Source organism: Ochlerotatus camptorhynchus, unplaced genomic scaffold (genome assembly GCF_037179485.1).
Source record: "Ochlerotatus camptorhynchus isolate MF236.1 unplaced genomic scaffold, CSIRO-AGI_Acam_v1.1 ptg000020l, whole genome shotgun sequence".
NCBI classification, from domain to species: Eukaryota; Metazoa; Arthropoda; class Insecta; order Diptera; family Culicidae; genus Ochlerotatus; species Ochlerotatus camptorhynchus.
Genome location: NW_027040512.1, coordinates 168,549 through 192,766, shown reverse-complemented (window position 1 = coordinate 192,766; position 24,218 = coordinate 168,549). Strand labels below are relative to the sequence as shown.

The 24,218-nt window shown below is 39.9% G+C and overlaps 2 protein-coding genes across 6 annotated transcripts in view; both read left to right on the top strand.

Moving 5' to 3' along the window:
* The window catches only part of Gs2 (glutamine synthetase 2), a 457,408-nt gene that overhangs the window by 334,287 nt on the left and 98,903 nt on the right, over nt 1-24,218 (top strand). The window lies entirely within an intron of this gene.
* The window catches only part of Evi5 (ecotropic viral integration site 5), a 115,249-nt gene that overhangs the window by 66,795 nt on the left and 24,236 nt on the right, over nt 1-24,218 (top strand). For 4 of the 5 annotated variants that reach the window (XR_010517735.1, XR_010517734.1, XM_065224316.1 and 1 more), the window contains 5 exons: nt 21,069-23,083; nt 23,145-23,309; nt 23,375-23,569; nt 23,639-23,797; nt 23,862-24,098. Coding sequence is in view for 3 of the 5 variants with exons in the window: in XM_065224316.1 (XP_065080388.1) it covers nt 22,454-23,083; nt 23,145-23,309; nt 23,375-23,569; nt 23,639-23,797; nt 23,862-24,098 (1,386 nt within the window). In the remaining 2 variants the exon portion in view is untranslated. The remainder of the gene's footprint in view (nt 1-21,068; nt 23,084-23,144; nt 23,310-23,374; nt 23,570-23,638; nt 23,798-23,861; nt 24,099-24,218) is intronic. The other variant, XM_065224335.1, reaches the window with a different exon arrangement.

Sequence of the window (24,218 nt, the reverse complement as noted above, 5' to 3'; positions counted from 1 at the left end):
TATTTTGATGATTTTGTGCCTAATATAAATTCAGATACCACTGGGTGTTGAGACATTCCTGAGTTGAACTGAGATCCTGAGGGTTGATAAAACATTATTTTCGTAGGCACTAGACGTTGTTAGTTGTTGCAAAATTGAGCCTCCAAATGGATCTGTACGTCTCTCAGAAGATGTTTCACCAAATTGCGTCTGAACATTTGTAGTCCTTGTTCCTTATTGTGTTCTTAACAGCCTGATTTGCTCAGAGAATCAACTAAATGAGAATTTAGAATAATGGTCTGGCTTGGGTGGATTTTTTCTTTGATTGCTTGGAGTAGCACTTTTATGATTGAATAATGATAAAAAATGTAGACAAGGATTGCCTCGACAGCATAGAGTGGCTTTATTTAGTATTCTAGGTCTTCATTGTAAATCTGGTTAGCTCGGAAAATTATCTTCTCAGTAAAGTAGTATTGCAATTGCGATGAAATTAACTGGTGAAAGCGCTGTTCTTACGATTTCCCATTATAGGAATCTGGCCGCTAATTAGCGTTTGGTTAAGCGTATTATCCGGAATAATTTTCTTGTGAAGCTGGGTCTCAAATTGTGCTCAAGGGAATAACAAAAATCTAAAGGGATTAAAGACAAGTGTTTCATATGTAAGATGTAGGAGAACTGGATGAATTTCTGCCCTTAGCGTTGAGTTCGGAAACAGTCAGCAGGGTTGAAAAAGTTCACGATATTTCACGAAAAGGGAAAAGTTCGCAAGCCACAGTGAGTTTTGGTGAATATTTTCAACACTGGTGAGAAAATCGCCATGCCAAGGACCTCTTTTCATATCATGGAGTAAATCGAGCAAACTTTCTGAAAACTTTAAGCGATTAGGCAAGCCTTGTTTGTGGATTGCTATCGAGATGGTTGCAGTTTCCTTCACACATCGCTATTAATCATGAATTAAACTGGCGCTAACCACGATTAAAATATTTGAATTTAGTAAAAAATACGGTGCCTGTTTTTTTGCATTATAAAAAATGTATCGAACGCTTTATTCCATTGAAGATTTTACTGGATCACTCTTCATGGGTTAGAGTTCCACGTGGTATTTCATGAAAAAATGTCCAGAAAGCGCTACCCAACTAACAATTTTGGCTGCAGACGAGCTTATTCAGCCAAAAAATGCCTTATGCCGCTAATTTGTATCTGTACAAGCTGATCTGCAGCTAGAATTGTTTGTTGGGTAGTACACAACTGTACCTGGAAAATCAGAGAATATCAGGGAGTTTAGTTTTCTAAGAATTATCTTGGAATTTACATCAGAATTCCATTGGATTGTTTCTCAGAATTCTCTTGAAACTCTTCTTAAAGTATGTTAAAATAATCTCTCAAAATTTTCTTGGAACTATTCTGAGAATCCGCTTCCCTTAGAATTCTTCTCGAAATGCTCATGGTTCTTCTCAATCTTCCTGGAATTTTACTCAGAAATCTTTAGAAATTTGCTCAAAAATCTCTTTGAATTGCTCTAGATTTCCCTGGAATTCTCCTCACAGTCCCCGAAATAGTCTCTTCAGAACTACCTACCTTAGAATTAACCTTTATTTCTCCTTAAAATTTTCTCGAAATTACCTGGAACTTCTCCTCAGATTTTTTATAATTATCTCTAGAATATCTGAAACTTATGTCCAAGCGATGTTTTTTTTTTAATAAAATCTAAAATCTTGAAAACTAAAACGGAAAACTGGCCTAGTCTCAAAATCTCGAAATATTTCAGTAAAAAATTCCAATCAAATTCCATGGATATCTTTTTTTCTACATCAATTTCGAAGTTCAGTATATGATTCTGTCCAACGACCCACTCAGCTTCCGAAAAAATGTAAGGGAGGTATACACTAAGGTAAACAAAACTTTTTTATGTGTTGTTAAAATTGATGATCATCTATGAAAATATTGTAGATGAAGTCATTTTAAGAAACTTTGTTCAAGGCGTCAATTTTCCATCCCTCAAGTGGACGAAGTTATGGGGTGAAAATGGAATACAAACGGTAGTAATAATCGTTTTTTACCATAACTTTTTAGTTTGACTTTTTCAATTTTTTCAATGTTGTACAAAGTTGAAATATGCATTTTTGATAAGCTTTCAAATGAACATAAGTTTAAAAATCCTAAAAATGTACTTTTATTGTTATTGAAGATTTAGACAGTATTTTTTTAATTTTTGACAAAAAACTTGTAATTTTTTTTTCTAAAATAGGCAATTTAGTTTCCTACAACTTTAACTCAGACCTAATTTTTTTTAGGTTTGAAAAATAAGTTATATCGAATAAAAAAATATATACACTGCATGTTGTGCCTAATTGAAAAAAAAAAATAGTGTGTTAAAAACTGTGAGTGTGTGTGTAGGTGTTTAAAATAAATAACAAATCATTCACTTTCACTTCCTTAAATGTAAACTTCTTAAGTTTTTCACCCTGGCAAACTTCCTACATCCTTGTTGATATGTCCCATTGTCGAAGAAACTCAAAATGCGTACATCTTCGGCGAAGGGTCCCGCTCCGTTTGGTTACCGAAACATCTAGCAGATAGTCCCAGAGGCGGTGGATGCCTGGTCGGCATTCCCGGTGTCAGCGGAGTCACGGGTAATCGAAAACTGGAACCATATGTTGCACAAAATTAAGGGGCGCAGTATCACCGCCGCCTTCGGCCAGACATATACCAGTCTTGTTACCTGACAGAGAGCTGGTGTCCTACCAGACCGTAGACCCTATGATGAAACCCAAAGGCGATGGATGTCTGGTTAGATCCTAGGTGTAGCCGATGATTCCAGAGTTGTTTGATGTCTGTACTGCTATGTCGGTGACGAAAGAGTTTCTCGATGTGGGGTTTACAATTTGTTTTGGTGAACTAGTCATAGGACACAAAAAGTTTGCAGGCAGTGGAATTGGTAGATTTGCACCCCCAGTGAGAATGGATCTCTTTGAAAGGGATACGATGCTGGTTAACTTTTAGTTACTGAATTCATTTAACGTATATACTTCTGAAGCCACAGTATCTTTGAGCTTTTTAAAGTTTCTTTCTGCTTTTATCGTAAATGGAAGAGTGTTGTACTGCTTTTTCCATAGTATGAGAACGCTCTGAGTTCTGGTGAAGTGACTATGCGGAGCTTGCTGAAACAGTTGATTATGATGCGGTGAAGTATTCCACTGGATATTATGCATTTGAACTAATATTTGCTTTTCACGTAGTGCGGCTACAGGTAAAATTGATATAACTGCCTCTTGAGACAAGCTGAGTGTAGAATGCAAAGGTGGTTTCTGGTAAACTGCTTGACAACTAAAGCAAGGTTTACAGGTGGTCTAGACCGGGCGGATTCGAAAATCATGTACTTCGGTTTTTCATATGTTGTTTTCAATTAGACGATCCGTTTTTGTGCTATGATTTATTGAAAAATATCGAATACGCAGGGCTGGTAGCAGGTCACTTTTTAGTGACTTGGTCACTATTTTAAAGCCAGTCACTAAAAAGTCACTTTTTTCATCAAAAGGTCACTAAAGTCACTATTCTTTAAAATTTAGCCACTAAAGTCACTTTTTACGACCAATGTTGAGAGTAAAAAAAGAATACTTTAAAACTCACATCAAGTCACAGATTCATTTGTTAAAAAATGTGTGTTAGAAAGATTTATTAAAAATCAGTGTAAATTCTGACGGACAAGAAAAGTTGCGAACAGACGTAAATGTTAACTGTAAAATTGATGTTGACGAAATCACTAATATTTTGATTTTTTTTATCTCGAATTGGTTATAGACCTATCACAAAATGTCAGAGGTTTCGAAAAAAATTTTCTAGACCCAATAGTCTGGCTATTTTCCTTCAAGATCTTGCAAGTGTTCCAAGCCTAATGTCAAAAAATAGTCTAGAAAAGTGTTCAAGCTCTCGACATTTTTTCAAAGGTCAGAAATTTGATTAATGTCTGACACCTGGTAGCTTTAGCATTTGTCCAAACACCGAGAAAAAATCATGTCACAGAATTAGGAGTTCCTTTTTAAGTCCATTAAATTGTATTGCATTTTTTCGTACTAATAATCCGGTGTTACGAAAACAAATTTCCAGGTCCATGTTTTAGAAAAACGAAATATGTCCAAGATCATAACATATTTTCTATGTTTCAGAAACCTTTAAATTGTTCAAGGACTGTTAACTTACATTCTATATGTACAAAATATAGAAAATTATTTCAGGCCTTACCATTTTCTCAATTTGGTTGTCTTAGAGATCTTGAATTTTTAAGCCCAGCAATAAAAAAAAATGGTCCAAAACTCTAAAATGCATCCCTAAATCCCTAATTTGTCACGATCGAAGCACATTCAAATTTTGTTCGGTAAGATCCTTCCACTGCATTATTTTATGATTCTTCAATATTGCACAAATATTTACACATTACACACAACTACACATAGTAACTCGGAGCGTTTGGTACGGTATGTCCACGCATCCTTCAACCCCTGTAGATTCAAGAAATGTTCCCATTCATTTCCAAGAATCATCTTTGCACAGTAGGCCTGGCCGTATTGATGTTTATATCATATCTCAGATATGCTGCAAACATCAATTAGACAAGAAAAATGATTAGACCTCATCTAATCTAATCATTTTCCAGGATGCTTTCTCAAACTGGCTGCGTTTGTATTAGATTAGATTAGATTAGATTAGATTAGATCGCGACACATTCAAATTTTGTTTTATGTCCGTGATCTTTCCATCTGGTATAATTTTCTTCGTTCCATAATAATGAGATGTTCTTTTAAAACTGCGATCTAGAAAAGTTGTCTAGGCCCAAGTCTAGGTCCCACAGTTATGAATTTGTTTCTATGTGTTACAGAAGATTCGCTTCTTGGAATGAATGGAGGTGACCAGTGCGGCTACAAAGAGGAGATCTATTTTTTTTTACTAAAATACTTATCGCTAATCGCATCGCTTCATCCTAGATATTTAAAATTGACTGTCCTAAAATTGTCAAAATTTGGCTAAATCTTTGAATTTGAACATTTTTCTCTGTTCCTCAATTTTGCGATCTTATCATCAATGTGTGATTTGTATCTAATATCAACTTAGTAAATAGTTTGTTTAAAAAAATGCTTATTCAATTCATTCTTATTTTTGTTTTATTTTTTAGAAACATGAAAAATGCGCATGATTGTTTTGTGAGTTTATATAATTTCTCGAAGTGGCAATCGCAATCAACGGGAGATTGAAAACAAGGTTTTTCTGATCAATCAATGTCACTATTGGTCACTTTTTTATTGTTTAAAAGTCACTATTTAGTCACTATTTTCGCTATTTTAGTCACTAAAGTCACTACTATTGAATCACATACTCACTACCAGCCCTGAATACGCCATTTTGAAAAATTATGCGAGATTTAAAATGCCCAAATTCCGGCACAAACTTGGTTCATTGCCCCTAGTGAACAATTATGTAAAGTATCATAGAATTCGGAGAGAGACCATAGACGCTTTCAGATGAAATTCGTCAGTTCCAAATTCGTTCAGATTTAAACTTGAGGCTTAGGTAGTGAACCGAAGCCTTGGTGCGATAAATTTCGTCACGACTAACATTAATATTTTATTCGTTAATCCGATGTTCATTCAACTGATAATCGCTCAAGAACTAGCTTGGTGAATAGATTAGAACCATACCTAAAACAAACCGTGGCAAACCAAACCAGTGCACGAAAACGGTGGATGGTCCTTACGAAATCTCGCGGTTCATCGAAATAAACACGGTTTGAACTTTTGCAGTAATATTTAAATGTTTGGTGTCTTTGGTGAAAGTTCCTCCTTTTGGTGGTTGTGAACATTAGGGATCTTTTTTTATTTTTAAGAATAAAGGCATATGTTGTAGCTGAGTTCATTTCGAGCAGCTTGGTGGAGGAAACATTTGTCCTATCTCTTAACGTTCTCATTTTAAAATACTTTTTCAGAATTGAATTAGGGGTACTTTAAAATGTAGTTTTACAGCTCTAAATCTTTTGATTAAAAAAAAAAGAAAGCATTTTAAGTTTGAGTTAATTTTCGTTGCCCATTTGAAAAAAATCGCACCATCTAAAAGTTTAACATTTAAAAAATCTTAAACTAAGGACGTTTTCTTGATTCTAGATTATATCCAACGACTTTGCCATTGTTATTAATTTTCGTATAAGCGTCTGCCGTCAACAACCATAACCCAAATGTTCTGTTAGTGGGCCAAGAACCCTGTAACGATCATAATAATACAAGTCAATTGCCTTAATTTGATTGGTTCGCTTCAAGTACAGCCGTTTCAAGGGTCAAGGAAATGCCCCAAACACAACTCGGCATATCTGAATGTATGCCACGAAGAACTCATCGCGTTCCAATACATACAATATGCATGTAACTCACCTTATCTTCCACAACTGAAAAAAATAAATAAGGTCAAAGACACACACGTGTCCCACGAATGCGGTACCTTCTACGTAGGTAATGCTGGAACACAATTAATGGCTCGCCCCCTCCCGCTCGGGCTGGGTGAAGTTAATAAAATTTATTGAATGTAGCCGTCGTCAAAGTACAAATTCCCCGGAACGATTCGGTGTCTCGTGTCGTGACGCTTGGGAAATGGTTCGTCGTCAAGGTTCTAGTTCCAACTATCTAACTGCAGTAGTACCAGAAACAGAACAGCAGGTCACCACCTACCTAGTACAAACAGCAAAAGCGCACCTTTCTTCTTTTGACAGGCTGTGCCGCAGCCATCCGTCGTCCGTTCATGTGGTGTGTTTGTTTATTCATGATACGTACTCAATTATCGGAAATAAAAACCGAATCCAAACGGGGAAAGAAGCTCCGGCGGCTGCAAATTTTATCGGTGCCGTATCAGGGTAGGTAGTTGTATACGTTGTTGCATTATTTTGAAAGATTTAATGGTCTCTGTTTTTAGAACTTGTTGGCTTGACTTGTTCGAATTTGTTTCAACTCTATTAAATCCTTGACCGGTTTCCAGTTCTTCTTCTTTTTCTTCTTAGACTAGTTAGAACATCGTGCCTATTATCAATTATGTGACTACTTTCACAGCTGTTAATTGGGAGTTGTATAAGTCTTTACAGTTTTTGCATTAAAATTGGTACAACCCGAAACAATCCATGACTGGACCAGGAATGGAATCCGCTGCCTCCGACATGAGATTTACTGGTTAAGTTACCGAGAGACTTCACTCAAATCCAGTATGATAGGCTTTATGACTGTAGCGGACGTTATGGTTGTAAAAATTACTTTTTTTTTTATCTAGTTCGTTTATTTGTAAGGCTCAATCGCGTTAGCTTTACGGAGCCGATAATTCATTGTTCTTTGTTTGTAACAAAATTCACTTAATTCTATGTCTAGTAGGAGTTGGGCCGATTACTCGCGGCTTACTCGAGGTTAGAGGGGTACATTGTCGAAGGATAGGAAAAGGGGAGGAGCTTGGGTAGGGTTTCGTTGTCTCATCAGAGTGATGTCGCCAGTATGAACGGTAGTGTGGTTCTAGATTCGTCTGGAGTTCGACCGGCTATGGTGACCAGTGGGCGACGATGAGAGTCATCGAGACGGGGGACAAGACAAACAAAAACTAATAAAGAGAGACAAAAGACAAACGAATTAAATTCTTATACTAGACATTTGCAGAAACACATAAATCGACTGCATATAGCAGAGATCGCGGGTACCCAACACGTCTCTGATAGGAATATAGGGTTGTCTTCCTTGGGCCTCGAGGGTATTCAAAAGTCGCTCTCTGGCGGCGTCATTATCCGTACATTGCCAAACTACGTGATCGATGTCGTCGTAACCGTTTCCACACCGACATATGTTGCTGTCCACGAGGTTTATTCTATTGAGATGCGCATCTAGCGAGTAGTGGTTGGACATAAGTCTACTCATCACGCGAATGAAGTCACGACTTAAGCCCAAGCCTTTAAACCACGCTCTCGAAGAAACATTAGGAATAATTGAATGTAACCACCGTCCAAGATTTCCATTGTCCCAATCGGTTTGCCAACTCGAAAGGGTACTCTGACGCACTAAATGGTAAAATTCATCGTGTGAAATTTGCCTGTCATAAAATTCGCCTTCCTGCGCGCCCACCTTTGCGAGAGAGTCCGCCTTCTCATTGCCTGGGATTGAGCAATGTGAGGGGACCCATACAAAGGTAATCATATATGATCTTTCGACCAGCACACTCATCTGCTCCCTTACCTTTGAAAGGAAATAAGATGAGTGCCTACTTGGTTTCATCGACCGAATAGCCTCAATAGAACTGAGACTATCCGAGAAGATGAAGTAATGGTCTGCGGGCATGTTGGAAATCATCCCCAAAGCGAAGTTGATTGCTGCCAGCTCAGCAACATAAACGGAACAAGGTTCCTGAAGTTTGCGGAAGGCGCTAGAGTTTTCATTGAAGACACCGAAGCCAGTAGATCCACTGAGACGAGACCCGTCTGTAAAATATCTGTTCACGCAATTGACGTGTTGGTACTTTTCAGTAAAAATACGTGGGATAATAATAGTTCGAAGTTGATCTGGAATCCCGTGAATCACTTGTTTCATGGATAGATCATATTCAATTGAGGAACTGCGATTGGTGAAGTGAGCACGGTCTGGAGTATAACAAGGAAGACACATATCCGAGGATATGTAGTGGTGGTAGATTCTCATAAATCGAGATTGTGTGTTCAGCTCAAAAATTTCTTCAAAATTTGCAATTATAAGTGTGTTCGTCAATCCGCATTTGATTAGTATTCTGAGAGAGAGCTCCCAGAAACGGTTCTGGAGGGGTTTTACTCCTGCCAGAACCTCGAGACTCATGTTATGCGTTGAATGCATACAGCCAAGAGCAATACGCAGACAACGATATTGAATTCGTTCCAATTTTATAAGGTGGCATTTTCTTGCCGAGAGAAAGCAGAAAGAGCCGTACTCTAGAACAGAGAGAATTGTTGTTTTATAAAGCGTTATGAGGTCTCCCGGATGAGCACCCCACCATGTGCCGCAAATTGAACGGAGAAAGTTGATCCTCTGCTGACATTTTTGCTTCAAATACGTAATATGGGTATTCCAAGTGCACTTTGAATCAAACCAGACCCCAAGGTACTTGAAAGACAATGATTGAGTAATGTTTCTGCCCAAAAGATTAAGATGCATTTGGGCTGGGTACCGCTTTCGAGTAAACACTACCAATTCAGTTTTCTGCGGCGAGAATTCGATCCCTAGATTCCTAGCCCAAGAAGACAAGTTATCTAAGGAACTTTGCAATGGTCCTTGCAAGTCCACGGCATGTGGACCTCTTATGGAAACCACACCGTCATCTGCAAGTTGTCTTAGCGTGCATTGTTCTGCCAAACAGTTGTCGATATCTTTGACATAAAAGTTATAAAGAAGAGGGCTGAGACATGAGCCTTGGGGTAGGCCCATGTAGCTAATTCTGGAAGTTGTCAGTTGTCCAAGGGAAAAGTTCATTTGCTTTTCTGACAACAAATTGTACAAGAAATTATTTAAAATTCCAGAAAGTCCACATCTGTGCAGATTGTCTGACAGAATTTCAATGGAAACTGAATCAAAAGCCCCCTTAATGTCCAAGAATACTGAAGCCAATTGCTCCTTGTGCGCAAAGGCCAGTTGAATATCTGAGGAAAGCAGCGCTAGACAATCGTTTGTTCCTTTGCTCTTGCGGAACCCAAACTGTGTATTTGATAGCAAGTTATTTGATTCGACCCAGCGATCGAGTCTCCGAAGGATCATTTTCTCCAACAATTTCCTAATGCACGAAAGCATCGCAATCGGACGGTATGAGTTATGGTCAGACGCTGGTTTGCCAGGTTTTCGAATGGCTATTACTTTGACCTGTCTCCATTCAGGCGGTATAATGTTGTTTTCTAGTAAGGAATTGAATAAGTCTAGCAAGCGTCTTTTAGCGATATCTGGGAGATTTTTCAGAAGATTGAATTTAATCATATCGCTTCCCGGTGAGGAGTTGTTCGATGAAAGAAGAGCCATAGAGAATTCCAGCATTGTGAATGGTCTATCCAGAGAGCTGCCGCTCGGAGACGCTTCTCGAAGAATGTGTTGTGCTGGAGCTGAGTCCGGACAGACCTTTTTAGCGAAATCGAATATCCATCGGTTGGAGTATTCTTCACTCTCATTAGAAGATGAGCGGTTACGCATGTTCCGAGCCACCCTCCACAAGGTGTTCATTGAGGTTTCTCGTGAGAGTCCCTCGACGAAATTGCGCCAATAACCGCGTTTCTTTTCTTTGACTAATTGTTTCAGCTTTGTCTCAAGCTTTGAATATTCCTCGAAATATGTGGAAGTTTTGTGTCTACGAAAAGCTTTGAAAGCATCAGATTTTTCTACATACAATTTTGTGCATTCTTCGTCCCATCCAGGTGTGGCTGGTCTCCTTTTGAAGGGCGCACTTGGAACTTTTCTTTTTTGTGCTTCCAGTGAACTTTTGTATATCAAATCGGCGAGGAATCGATATTCTTCCAATGGTGGAAGCGTATCTATTGATTCGACACCGATTGTCACCGCCGTTGCATATTTATGCCAATCTATGTTCCTTGTAAGATCAAATGGAACTCGAGATGGTTCTGCAGAGTGAGGGGCACACTTAATTGAAATGATGATTGGCAAATGATCGCTACCATGGGGATCATTGATAACCTTCCACAGACAATCCAGTGATAGCGATCTTGAACACAAAGATAAGTCGAGTCGACTTTCTCGAGCCGGAGGTTTTGCTATAAGTGTCGCTTCACCAGTGTTCAAAATAGTCAAGTTGAAATCGTCGCATAAATCGTAAAAAATAGCCGCTCTATTGTCATCATATAGATCGCCCCACCCAGTACCATGGGAGTTCATATCACCCAGAAATAATACTGGGGATGGAAGAATCGAAACTAGATTCCAGAGTTGACTACGGCTAACGGAGGTTCTTGGTGGAACGTATACTGAAGCTATGCAAAGATCTTTGTTCTTCACATTTATTTGGCAAGCAACGATTTCGACGCCGGATAGAGCAGGAAGGGAAATTTTGTAGAAAGGGTAGCACTTTTTGATCCCTAAAAGTACTCCTCCATAAGAATCGTCTCTATCCAGGCGTATAATGTTAAAATCGTGGAAGTTGAGTTCTTTATCGGAAGAAAGCCATGTTTCACAGAGAGCAAATATATCACAATCAGAATTGTGAAGTAAAAATTTGAACGAGTCTAGCTTAGGCACTAGACTACGGCAGTTCCACTGTAGCACAGTGATCATATCTTCAACCTCGTTCGACGAATTATCCATCGAAAGATATGATTGATGCAAGGAGGGGCCATGAAACAGTCAATTGCTTAAGATATAATTCTAGTGTTGGAAGCAAGGCAGAAACTAAGCTTCTTAGAGGGTCTTGTATGTTGAACATATTTAATATGAATTCCACAATGTCCGAAAAAGCTAGCAAACCTCGTTCGGACTTGGATTTCTTTTGAGAAGTTTGAGGAGCAGCTTTTTTGTTTTTCTTATCTTTGTTGGGTAATGGCGGAAAATCCTTACTGCAGCCAGGAAGTGGAGCAGTAGGAGCCTTCGATTTAATTTTTTCATCCCCATTACCCTGGGAATTTTGCAATCCTCTGGGAGTGACTTTAGTTTTCTTACGGCGCACTTTCGGGGAGGAGCATTTTCGTTTTGAGGATCCGTTCGTTTTCAAAGGTGCGTGTACCACCGTAGAGTCACCCTCATCGGATGAGTCAGAGTCCGATTCTTCAGCTGACAAAATCGAAAATTGATTTTCATCTTGGACGGCTGATGCAGCCTTCACCATTTGTGCATATGACTGCTTGGAGCGTCCAGAGATTGAACGCTGCACTTTATCGGAGTGCTGCTTGTACATCGGGCACTCCTGCAAGGGGTGAGGATTCTCGCCACAATAAGCGCATTTTACTGATTCTTTGTGGCAAGAATCCTCTTTGTGGTTTTCACCACATTTGCCACAACGAGTTTTGTTGCCGCAATGGCTGGCCGAGTGTCCCAGCCTTTTGCAGTTGGTACAATTATATACCCTCTGTACAAACAACCGCACCGGAAAAAAAGCACCATCAACTTTAACAAAGTTTGGGAGAACTGAACCAGCGAAAGTCACCCGAAACGAGTCTGAATGCTGATAAACTTTTATGCCATCTTGCAAAGATACTGAATGCAGTTGCCTGACATCCAGTATCTGTACCTGATCTCCGATTTTCGAGTTTTTGAAGCAACCCGATGCTCGTTTTAAGTCCGCGACACTCAGACTCGCGTCGGAGACCACACCTTCTATCTCCACATCTCGAGAAGTGATGTAGATGTTGTACTCAACACTAAACAGCTCATGTTCAGCAATTTTATTTGCCACATCATAAGTCGGTGCTTCTACACGCAGTTTATTGAATCTCTCTTTATGTACCAAGATTCCCGGATACTTACGCAGCAAGTCTCTTGAAATGTCGAGAGTTTTCAAAGGTTTATTTTTAGGCCGAAAAAAGACAACCCATGGTCCTTTTGAAGACGGTTGATAGTATCTAGTTCGCGCAACGTAGGTATCTGAAGACGCCATAAGTGTTGCGCAAACGCGGTGCACAACCGCTTAAAAAGGAAAAAAAAAATACTTCAAAAAACCTTCACCAATTAATCTACTTAACTACTAGTTGTTAATATTTTGTTGCCCAGTGTATGAACAACCAAGCAAAACAAAAACAAAATTACCAAAAAAAAAAAAAAAAAACTTTTTACTAGTTGCAAGAAGTTGCACCACTATAGCCCTCACAACCCTATCAGGGGAGAGGGCAAAGCCACGCGCAAAATTCAATAACAAAAGCGCGGCAATGGGCTAGAGAAAACTATTGTATAGTAGGTATACTTAACACCGGCCGGTGCCGGCTGTGTGAGCTGGTGCAGCCACTCCGTTTGCTGCTTTGTTGTTGTTGCTTGCTGCTTTGGAGTGGTGATGAGACGATGACGGTGAGATGATAGTCCACCTATAGCGTCGCTAAAGGTGGCTACTTCCTCTGCTGACTGCGGTTGCCTTGGGCACTGAACTTCGTCCACGGTAGGTAAAACGCGCGATATAAAAAAACCACTATGGTGGGGAAAAAAAACTCCACCGGCTACGAAACCAATACCCGCAACGGAGACACGAACAAACTACGTCCGGCTACTTCAAGCTATCGGCGAGGAATGGTAAAAATTACTTAAACAATGTAAAAAAAAAAAAAACAATCTGATCCGAAAAGGGAAGATAGCTAAAATACACAACTTTGTCAAGTATAGACGTTGTGTAGTAAGAATAATCGGATGAAGGGCGGAGAAAACAAAATGCAATTCGTCTGCAGAGTTTAACATATTAAATATCTTGCAACCCTTGCCATAAGGTAACCTACTTTTCGTTAATTAATAAATCAATAGAGTATGGGATTATTTTTGAATCCAAAAATAAGTTGAATTTAAACACCACACAGGAAAAGCCCGAGAATTAAAAAAAAATAGCCCATTACCTTTAAACAAATTCAAGACCCTTGGACTGAACCCTTTACAGGATACAGTCACTTTGATGATCTAAATATTAAGAGTATTTTGAAGAGATTTTAGAATGAAATCTGGAGATAACAACAATGTATTTCCTAGATAAATACCAAGATACCAAGATATTCTTTTGAAGAACTCTAAGAGAGATTTGACTAAGTCAATAGTGTGAGTTCAAAGTAGAATCTTTGGATTATTTTTTTTTTATTAATTTATTTGATAAGGCGCAACCGAATTAACTTTACAGAGCCGAGGATTCTTGTTCACTATACAATACATCTTAAAACTATAGTCAAAAGGTACAACACAATAAACATTTTATTTTCCGCTATTCAATAAGCCTGAACCAGAACGGGAGCCGCTTCCAGTGGTTTCATTGTATGGCAGATTCGCCAACGGGGGTCAGAGCGCTTCCATTGCAGCAATGGACGCAAAACGTGGTCAGCACTCACGAAACGGTTGCTTTCCAAAGTCGACGAGCATCGACTGAAAGAACTGCTGATGAAGAACAATGAAGAGGACCACACACTGGTTGCTGCCGAGTAAACATGTCACGACGATTGTAAAGAGGATTACATTTCTAATGAATATTCCAAATAAGATCTGAGAAGAATTTTAAAACAGTCGTGATGACAATTCCAAGAAAATTCCGGGCGTATTGAGTTCTTAGAAAATTTGGAAGATAATTTCAAATGAATTCTAAAAAGAGTTGCAAAGAAATCCAGCGATACATACCAAGGGGATCGAATTCCAAAAGAATTCTGAAAAGAGTTTTATTTTATATTCCGAGAATAACTCCAAGGGCATCTCGTGACTAATGTCTTTATAATTTTATGAATAATTTAGAGGATAGCTCCAGAATAATTATGAGCAGAATTGTAAGACAACTCTGAGGTAAATTTCATGGAAATTCTAAGGACAATTCAGACTAAATAGAATCATGAAACGAAGCTTCAGAGAATTCTTTCAAAGCGAATCTTAGGATTTAAAGACATGTTCAAGGGACTCTAAGGGGATTCTGGGAAGGGAAATGATTCTAAAACAAATTTAAGAAAATTTAATAAAAATCCTGTAAAGAGTTCTGATCGATCTTTTGACGTAGGACTACGTTTGTGATTTCCATATGGGGGTACACTTTGTGAAAAGCGAAAATGGACCATGTACCGAAATTATGAAAGATTTTGAACGTTCACAACTCAGCTGCCCCTGCACAAATTTGAATAATTTTATCACCAATCGATCGAAATATTTCTACGCATTGATAACATTGCTTCCGACTGTTGATTTTCAACACGAAACTATTGAAAAAGTGGTAAATGCCAAGCATTGTCCAGCAGACGGACCGAGACTCTTGCGTGTGCCCAATCATCGAACCGAAGAATATGAGATTGTCCGGTTCGATTTGCTGATCCAGCTGCCTACACATCATCATCTTTCAAAGGCTTTAAGCCTGTACTACCATCGGCCCTTTTCAAGATCACCAAAAGAGTTAAATTTCTGAACATGTCCCAACTAAAATTTATATCAGAAGGTTCTTTTCAGGGCAATCATAGTCATACTAAAGAGTACAAACAGAGAGAACCCCGCTCAAATTCCTATTCCTACACAAAACACAAGCTCCTGCTGCAGTTAACAGATAACAGACAGATTAACAGACCACGTAGTCCTACGTCACTATTGCCTACAACCCCATAGGGTTGTCCGTTGTAGTTTTTTAAGGTAGTTAAAACATAGACACATTTTGACGGCTTGAAACGCAGAAACAAATGGGTTTTTTCCGGTATTTTGGTAATTTTCCCGGTTGTGCGATATGCATTTAAATTAAGTATATAAACGATTGAGCTGAAGAGATCACTCGGTTAAATGGGTCATTACTTAGCCATCAGATTATTTTCCTGCATGAAGATAACCGGGAAAATTACCAAAACTCTCGAAAAAACCAGGAAATTGTTAATCGAAATTTTCTGGTTCACGCAACTGATTTTTAACAAATGTCGATCAGACGAGTTTGCCATCACTTTTGCAACCGGGAAATAATTGTGATTTATATCGTGAAAATTGGGAAAAATATTGGAATTTCTAAAAGGAAATTCAGTGGCCACCCTGCAAGTGACTTCAGGCCAAATGACCTGTACAACCCTTTTTATTATGATATGGCCAATTTGAAGCATTTTGTTTCAAATAATAGATCTACAGTAATAGAGACTAAAACCTTTACATCCGTATTAAGTTCATGGACATTTTGCTTGATAAGAATGATCAATTCAATTCTATTAGCTTAGCTTAGACTGACTGCACATACCAATGGTTGCTACTCTGTTATTGATCCGAACCAGTGAAATTGGACAATGAATCAACTGAATGTCTGACTGGGAGTGGTCGTTCATTCTCACTGTACAACTTTCAGTGATTCTTGCTATCAAGTGGGAATGAGAAAGGAATGTTAGAGTGTAATCTTTGCTGAATTAGAGACCGGTTATGTCTCTGAATCCCCACAAAGATCATGGGAGAGATATTGTTTTAGAGGGTTAGGTTTGTCTGATCAGGATTCATCTTGATAAGTGATGTGATAAAGACTGGACTCGGAAAAAATGCGACACTTTGTTTTGGGTGTAACTTAATGAAATTTTGGGTAAAAATTAATGAAATTTTGGGTAACACTAGTTTAGAGTGTTATGTATATGTGTGCAAAATTTTATCGCGATCTGTTAAGTAGTTTTCAGGATGCATTCGAAACAAGAAGAGCTACGCGAGCAAATCTTGGGCGCGGTGATCGATAATCCTGGTCAGTCACACAGATGGATCGGCAAAAGGCTTGGAATCCACCATTCCACCGTGTCCCGCGTTGTGAAGATGTTCCAGGAGACGAAGACCATCGAGCGGCGCGTTGGAAGCGGCCGAAAACCGAAAACGGAATACCCAGAGAAGACGCGGAAGATAAGGCAGTACTTTTAGAATAACCCGAACCTTTCCACCCGAGACGTGGCCAAAAAGGTCAATTCGTCGAAGTGTTTCGTCCAGCAGACCATGAAGCGGGCTGGGCTACGTGTTTTTAAGGTCGGGAAGGCACCAAACCGGACTGACAAGCAAAACACGGTGGCCAAATTGCGTGCGCGGAAGCTGTACCGTGAGTGGCTGGTCAAGCCAGGCTGTCTCGTCATGGACGACGAGACATACATCAAGGCGGACACCAAACAAATCCCCGGCCATAGAGATTCTGGAAATGTTCCGGATGAGAAAGATGGATAAATTCGCGAAGAAGTACCTGTTGTGGCAGGCGATCTGCGAGTGCGGACGGTACAGATTTATCGAGAGGAATGCTTGCAGAAGCGCTTGCTGCCCTTCCTCCGCTCTCACCGTGGTTCCACGCTGTTCTGGCCGGATCTCGCTTCGTGCCATTACGCCAAGCCTGTAATGGATTGGTACGAAGCGAAGGGCGTTAATGTGGTCCCGAAGGAGGCGAACCCGCCAAATACTCCAGAACTTCGTCCGATTTTAATGCAATGAAATGCAATGTAATCTTTGATTTACCTGAATGAAAGCTGAAAAAAGTGAATCGTTAAATAATAAATCTAATAATGTTCCATCATCGAGGAGCTGAACATAAATTTAAATAATTAGAATAATTGATGCAGCCTGATCGAAGGCTGAAAAATATGAATCATTTTAAAATAAATCTGAAGATGTTCCTGCTCGAAGAACTGAAAATAAGCTAAAATAATTTTAAAGAATTCATTCGGATGAAGGCTGACAAAAGTGTTTGTAGCCAATTGGTTACCCATGCTGACCTCGGTTCTGATCACCTTCCAGTAACTTTTGAAATATCCCAAGAAATAATTTCTAGTCCCAACAGCTCTACTTTCAATTACCATAGAGCTGATTGGGAGCAATATCGAACATTTATGGAATATAGCTTTGATCCAAACATTCCTTTGCAAACCAAAGATGAAATTAATTATGCTCTTGAATCTCTGACTACTTCTATAGTTGAAACAAGAGCTGCCTCAGTACCAAAATGTGAGGTTAAATTCGATTCAATTATAATAGACGACAATCTTCAGCTCTTGGTCCATCTGAAAAATGTCCGTAGAAGGCAATATCAAGGAACACGCGATCCTGTCATGAAAGTTATCTGGCGGTAGTTGCAAAAACAAATTAAAAAGCGATTCTCTGGCCTGAGGATCAAAACTTTTGAAAGTAATGTCTCTAAATCAGACCCGAGTTCCAAACTCTTTTGGAAACTCACCAAAAATTTGAAAAACCTCAAAAGCCTATTCCAGCACTTAAAGAAGGTGGTAACATTTTGATCACACATTCGGAAATTTGCTAAGCAATTCCTATTGAGAATCAAGTTGCTCGGGATTATCAGAATATTTTCTCTCAGGAAAATATTTTTGATGATTCCTATAACTATTTTTTTTAAATATGAAAGCTCCAGGTGATGATGGGAATTTCTATAACCTCATCAAAAAACTCCTAGAGGGTACCTTGTCGTTCTTGGTAAAATTATTTTACAGATGTTTCCATTTGGCATACTTTCCTGATAAATGAAAAAAATGCAAAAGTTGTTCCAATTTTGAAGCCGGATAAAAAATCCAGTTGAAGCTTCTGGCCACCGTCCAATTAGTTGGCTTTCTTCAATAAGTAAACTTTTTGAAAAGACTATTTTAAATAGAATGATGCTTCACATCCATTCGAACTCAATTTTTGCAGATGAGCAGCTTGGACTTCGCCATGGGCATTCAACTACCCATCAACTCTTAAGAGTTATCAATTTAATTCGTTCAAACAAATCTGAAGGCTGCTCAACTGGTGTTGCTCTTCTAGACGTAGAAAAAGCATTCGACAGTGTTTGGTATGAAGGTTTGGTTACTAAATTGAAAAAGTTTAATTTTCCACTTTACATTATGAAATTAGTTCAAAATTATTTGACTGTCAGGTAAATTATCAAAATTCCAAATCTGAACGACTATCTGTTAGATCTCAGAGTTCCTCAGGGTAGCATTCTGCGGCCTCTATTGTATAACATTTTCACTTCGGATTTGCCTCAGGGTTGTTACAAATCAAATCAATACTGCGTAGTTTTCGACTGACCTCCAAAAAAATAAATAGTTAAAAATAGTCAGTTTCGTATACTGCTGGCATGAAAAACCTTTACAAAACCCACTGCAGACCATTGGGTAGTTATTGCGTCGTAGTTTTTAAGATCGAACCATTTTGCCTCGCGATAACTCGTTCTTTCTGGTGGAGTACGTAATACAGTTCACACGAGTATTTGAATTTATAGAGTTTGTAAGTAATTGAAATTTTTGAAACAAATTGGAATTTGATAACGGCTAACAGTAAATCAGGTAAGCCTCAGTGATATCAATTAGAATTCGTATTTGAACGGAGTTAACGGTCCTTCTTTTGGAAAGGTGGCGCTTAAGCCGTTTGCTTTAAGGAACACAACGGAATGTTACAACTACAGAAAAGTTTAGAACGTTACGACTACAGAAAAGTTTAGATATTTTCTCTTCTTATTTACAAAAATTGAAGATTTCTCCCAACGCTTCCAAAACTCAACTTATCATATTTCCACATAAGCCTAGAGCTTCCGTTTTGAAACCTAGTAGTAGTCACATAGTCACTATGAACGGAGTTCCAATTTCCTGGTCAAACCGAGTGAAATATCTTGGGTTAGTACTTGACAAAAAATTAACTTTTAAAGATCACATTGAGGGCATTCAAGTCAAATGTAGCAAATATATAAAATGTTTGTATCCTCTGAAATTTTCAAATTTTCAGCCAAAGATACGAAAATTCATGTAGGGGAAATGACGGCTTCGGCAACCCAAATAGAAACACTATTTTCACTGGATTTTCTTACGAAAACACTTCGTTGAATGCATGCAAACGATTCTTTATGCTTTCAGCTTCAATTTGACTATATTTTTACCACTGAGAAAAAGCAATCTAGCAAGGTTTTCTTGAAATGAAACACACGCACTACAAATTGTAGCTGATTTCGAGTTGCCGATAATAGAACAGCAGATTTACATGCAGTTCAAATGGAACGGTTGCCGAAGAAAAACAGGTTGCCGACAATACTCGCTCTCACTACACGTAGAAAAATTGATTTTTGTTTCAGGGCCTAATGTATTTTGTTATTGATTCAAAAATATTGTATCACTATTTCAACAAAACATATTTTTGAATCAACAAAATGGTTTTTAGAAACAACAAACAGATTATTGACTCTACAACCGGTTTGTTGATTCAAACATATTTTTCTTTGAATTAACCGAATAATATATTTGAATCAATACCAAAAATATATTAGGCCCTGAGCCAAAAATATATCCATTTGAATTTAAAAATCATTTCTCTGCGTGTAGAGAAGATTGGAGCTTCGTAAAAGCGTTTCAAAACAGTTTTTGACAATTCTTTCGACTGAAATTGTTAGAGCAGCTGGCAGCAAAAGATTGTAAACAAACCAATACTGCATATGTGTGCGTTCCTTAGAGAAAAAGGCTATAGAAAGAAGGTCGCTGCTTAGGTTGCCGAGAATACGTAAATTCTCCTATTAGCAAATAATTCGTCTGGAATCACTCCAATGTATCATAGCAAGCTGCGATACTGGTGTGCGTTTATTTTGACTCGTTCTTGAGCAAATAAGCGCATGTCAGTCTCGTTCCAATTGAGCTTGCGGGCTTAATAATGAACGAATTGCATGTAAATATTTTTACTAATGCATGTTTTAACTAATGGGATGCATATCTGGATCAATAATAGAAAAGGAATTTGTAAACAAAACGTTCCAAAGCCCTTTACTCACAAAGCGAAGACTACCAAACCAACACCATCATCGGATAGGGGAAACTTCTACCTATACGATGATGGTGTTGGTTTGTGTGGGCGGTTTTCGATTTGTGAGGAATGGGCTTTGGAACGGTTTGTTTACAACTGCTGATAGGCCCTTTTCTATTGTTGATCCAGATATTTCTAAATTTCGCTTTAAAATTAACTCAATAAAAAAGAAAATGTGCGGTAGATATAACTGCGTTTTTCTCATTTCAAGTACTGGCTGTGTATGTGTAGACTAGACTAGACTAGACTAGATATAACTGCGTTTTTCTCAGCTGAATGTTTTTGTTAGTGGGACTAACATACGTTTATGGGAAGTATACCTAATGCATTGCTTGTCACAAATTTGTAAATCCGCCCTCCACACTTAGAGCGTGACGTACTTAATGGATGCTCCCTGTGAGTCTTGAGTATCACTCGAGCCGACAGATGCAATGGGAAGAAATACAACTGCAACAGCTCCCATTTCCAAATTTGGTTGTTATTTGTGCAGCCGTTCGTCCAAAAAAGGCATAACACTCGAATTGTAGATGTACAACGTCTGTAAATACAATTGCGAAAACACTCGCACTTCAAAAGTGAACACCTTGCACAAAGCGAAACAATCATCAGAGCAAACAGTTATCTAACACAATTTTCTCTCTTCTTCTTTCATCTATCCAGGAAACACAAACATCACACTGAAAGGACTGCAAACTGCCCACTTGTGCAACGGCATCAGCATCGCGAACAGCAAACCAGCACACCGTATAAGGACTCATCACAAACCACCACCACCACCGTTATCGTCGTCAGCATTGTTATCGCCACGCCTCGCTAAAATACGAAGGAAAAAGCGAAAAACCTCAGCACTGCTACCGCCGCCACCACCACCCACCACCAGCATCATCATCATCATCATCATCCGTCATTCCAACTCCCACCAAACCTCCCACATTCGGCATCTCTCGGAGGAGCACAAAAATCTCATCGCATCGCTTAAATCCCGATTAAGATAAAGCCGAGCTGGAAAAGCGAGCACAACAATAGCCACCGAAAAGAAGAAAGAGCTCGGAATCTCTCGCCGCAAAAAGAAAGCTGATTTCTGCTATAGAGCTAGAAACTGAAAGTATTTGCAAACCGCACCACCCCCGCCCCCATCACTGGCAAACAGCATTGTTTGAGGTAGTCGCGCAGCATCCACAAACGCGCACATACACACACACATACACATATATGTATACTTAAACGCTTGGGAGTTGAGAAAAACAAAAAAAGAACTGCGGCGGAAAAAGGCTACTTATAGTGTTCAGAGACGGTCGCCTGCCACTACTCTACCTACTACTTATCGCACACTCACACTTGAACCCACCACTCTCGATAGCAGTGGGTCCCGCGTCTGTTTTCCGTATTAAACTCTGGTATTATTTATTGTGTACATCTCATTTACTTCCTACTTGTTTACATACAACCACGCATCCCGTACTACTGCTTATTAGTTCGTAACTGCCACCAGGTGCTTAGCTGCGTTTTTTTGGGCTAGCCTTAAAGTATTATTTTTCATATACATATTGTTTTGTTTTTTTGGTTCAGTACTCTTAAGCTACAGAGATAAACAAAAAGATGTTCTATTTATTATTTATGTAATTGTTGTCCAAGTCTTTCATGTTGGTATCATTTATGGATGATACTGCTGCTGCGGCAGTTTGGTTGCAATCGCTATTTATAGTTTTGTAAGTTTATCGTGCAAGCAAATTTTTTTTACCGAAGTGGTCTCCTACTCAAAGGGAGCCTTCTTCTAAGTACGTGTCTGTGTTAGTACATTCCTCACCCACAAGTCAAAAATCCTTAAAAATCGTGTGCGTGTGAATTACCACCCCCCTGGAATCCCTATCGGCAAAAACCGCAAAATCTCATCCCTTCATCCACCAAACGGGGAACGGAACGTCCCATCCCATTCCTAGTTTAATGCAACACTGAATCGGTGTGATCGCGTCCGCCTGCCTTTCGCCTGGCCTCCCGACCTCTGACCTCTGTGTGTGACCACTCTCTAGTAGTAGCTAGTAGTAATGACATTGACGGTGTCGGAATCGGACAGCAATAATCTGCGCACTAACCACAACCACCACCCAAGTCCCCAGCCGGATATGACCGAATCTCTACCAAGTTCTGAACTCTCTCTGCTAGCAAAACTGGAGGCCGCCAACAAGCTGATCGAGAGTGACTCGAAGAGTCTCAACTCTCTGCAAAGTTCCGCGCATAGTCGGAAGAGCTCCGACACCAGTCAGATTTCGCTCAACTCCGGTGCGTCCTCGGTGGGCGAGGAGGACATCTGGTCGACATGGGCCGGCATCGTAGCCGACTGGGAAGCCGGTCAGAAGCGCAAACAGCCCACGGTGAAGGAACTGGTCCGGAAGGGCATTCCCCACCACTTTCGGGCCATCGTGTGGCAGCTGCTCTGCGGTGCCACCGAAACCGACAAGAAACAGTACGCCGAGTATATCAAGGCGACCAGTGCCTGCGAGAAGGTCATCCGGAGAGACATTGCCCGGACGTATCCGGAGCATGATTTCTTCAAGGAAAAGGACGGCTTCGGACAGGAAGCGCTGTTCAATGTGATGAAGGCGTACTCGCTGCATGACCGGGAGGTCGGCTACTGCCAGGGTTCCGGATTCATTGTGGGGTTGCTGCTGATGCAGGTGAGTTTGCTTTCCTTACCACAATCGGAAAATTCACTAATTTCCTATATTCTCCCGCCAGATGCCCGAGGAGGATGCCTTCTCGGTGCTGGTGCAGATCATGCAACAATACCGCATGCGGGACATGTTCAAACCATCGATGGCAGAGCTGGGTCTCTGCATGTACCAGCTGGAAAGCATCGTTCAAGAGCAAATTCCGGAGTTGAACCTCCACTTTCAATCACAGGTAAAGCTACCACGTTTATGTTTAGATTTTACCCTTTAACCAGAATTGCCCGAATTCCTCCACAGAGTTTCCAAACGTCAATGTACGCTTCCAGTTGGTTCCTCACACTGTACACCACCGCTTTGAACCTCACGCTTAGCTGCCGGATAATGGACGTGTTCCTGTCGGAAGGCATGGAATTCATCTTCAAGGTCGCCATCGCACTGCTGCTGATCGGCAAAGATACCCTGCTGTCGTTGGATATGGAAGCAATGCTGAAGGTGAGTTAGAAGAACCGAACCAACCTCGAAACGAGACAGATTTCAAAACACAGTAACTTCCTTCAACAGTACTTCCAAAAAGAGCTTCCCCAAAAGGTCGAACAGGACAGCGACGGGTTGTTCAATCTAGCATTCCAGGTGAAAATCAACACTAAAAAGATGAAGAAAATGGAAAAGGAGTATGCCGATCTGCGGAAAAAGGAACAGGAAGAGATGGTCGAACTGAGGGTAAGTGGTTTTCAATTTTCACAAAGACACAGTTACTAACACTTTCCAACCCGACTCAAAACAGCGGTTACGGAGCGAAAATCGATTGCTAAAAAAGCGCAACGAACTGCTGGAGGCGGAAAGTGCCGAACTGGCCGACCGGCTAGTGCGCGGTCAGGTGTCCCGAGCCGAAGAGGAAGAAACCAGCTACGCCATCCAGTCGGAACTGCTGGCGCTGCGGCGGGTACACCTGGAGGTGTCACACCAGCTCGAAAATGCCAACGAGGAAGTGCGTGCGCTGAGCCTGCGGCTTCAGGAGAATGTACGTACCTAACCTACCTACCCTACATATAAGATCGATAAATGGCAGTAATTATTTCCATCTGCTGTTGCAATGCGCTGCTTGCCTATATAAGTGACACGTAATCTCTATATTATTATT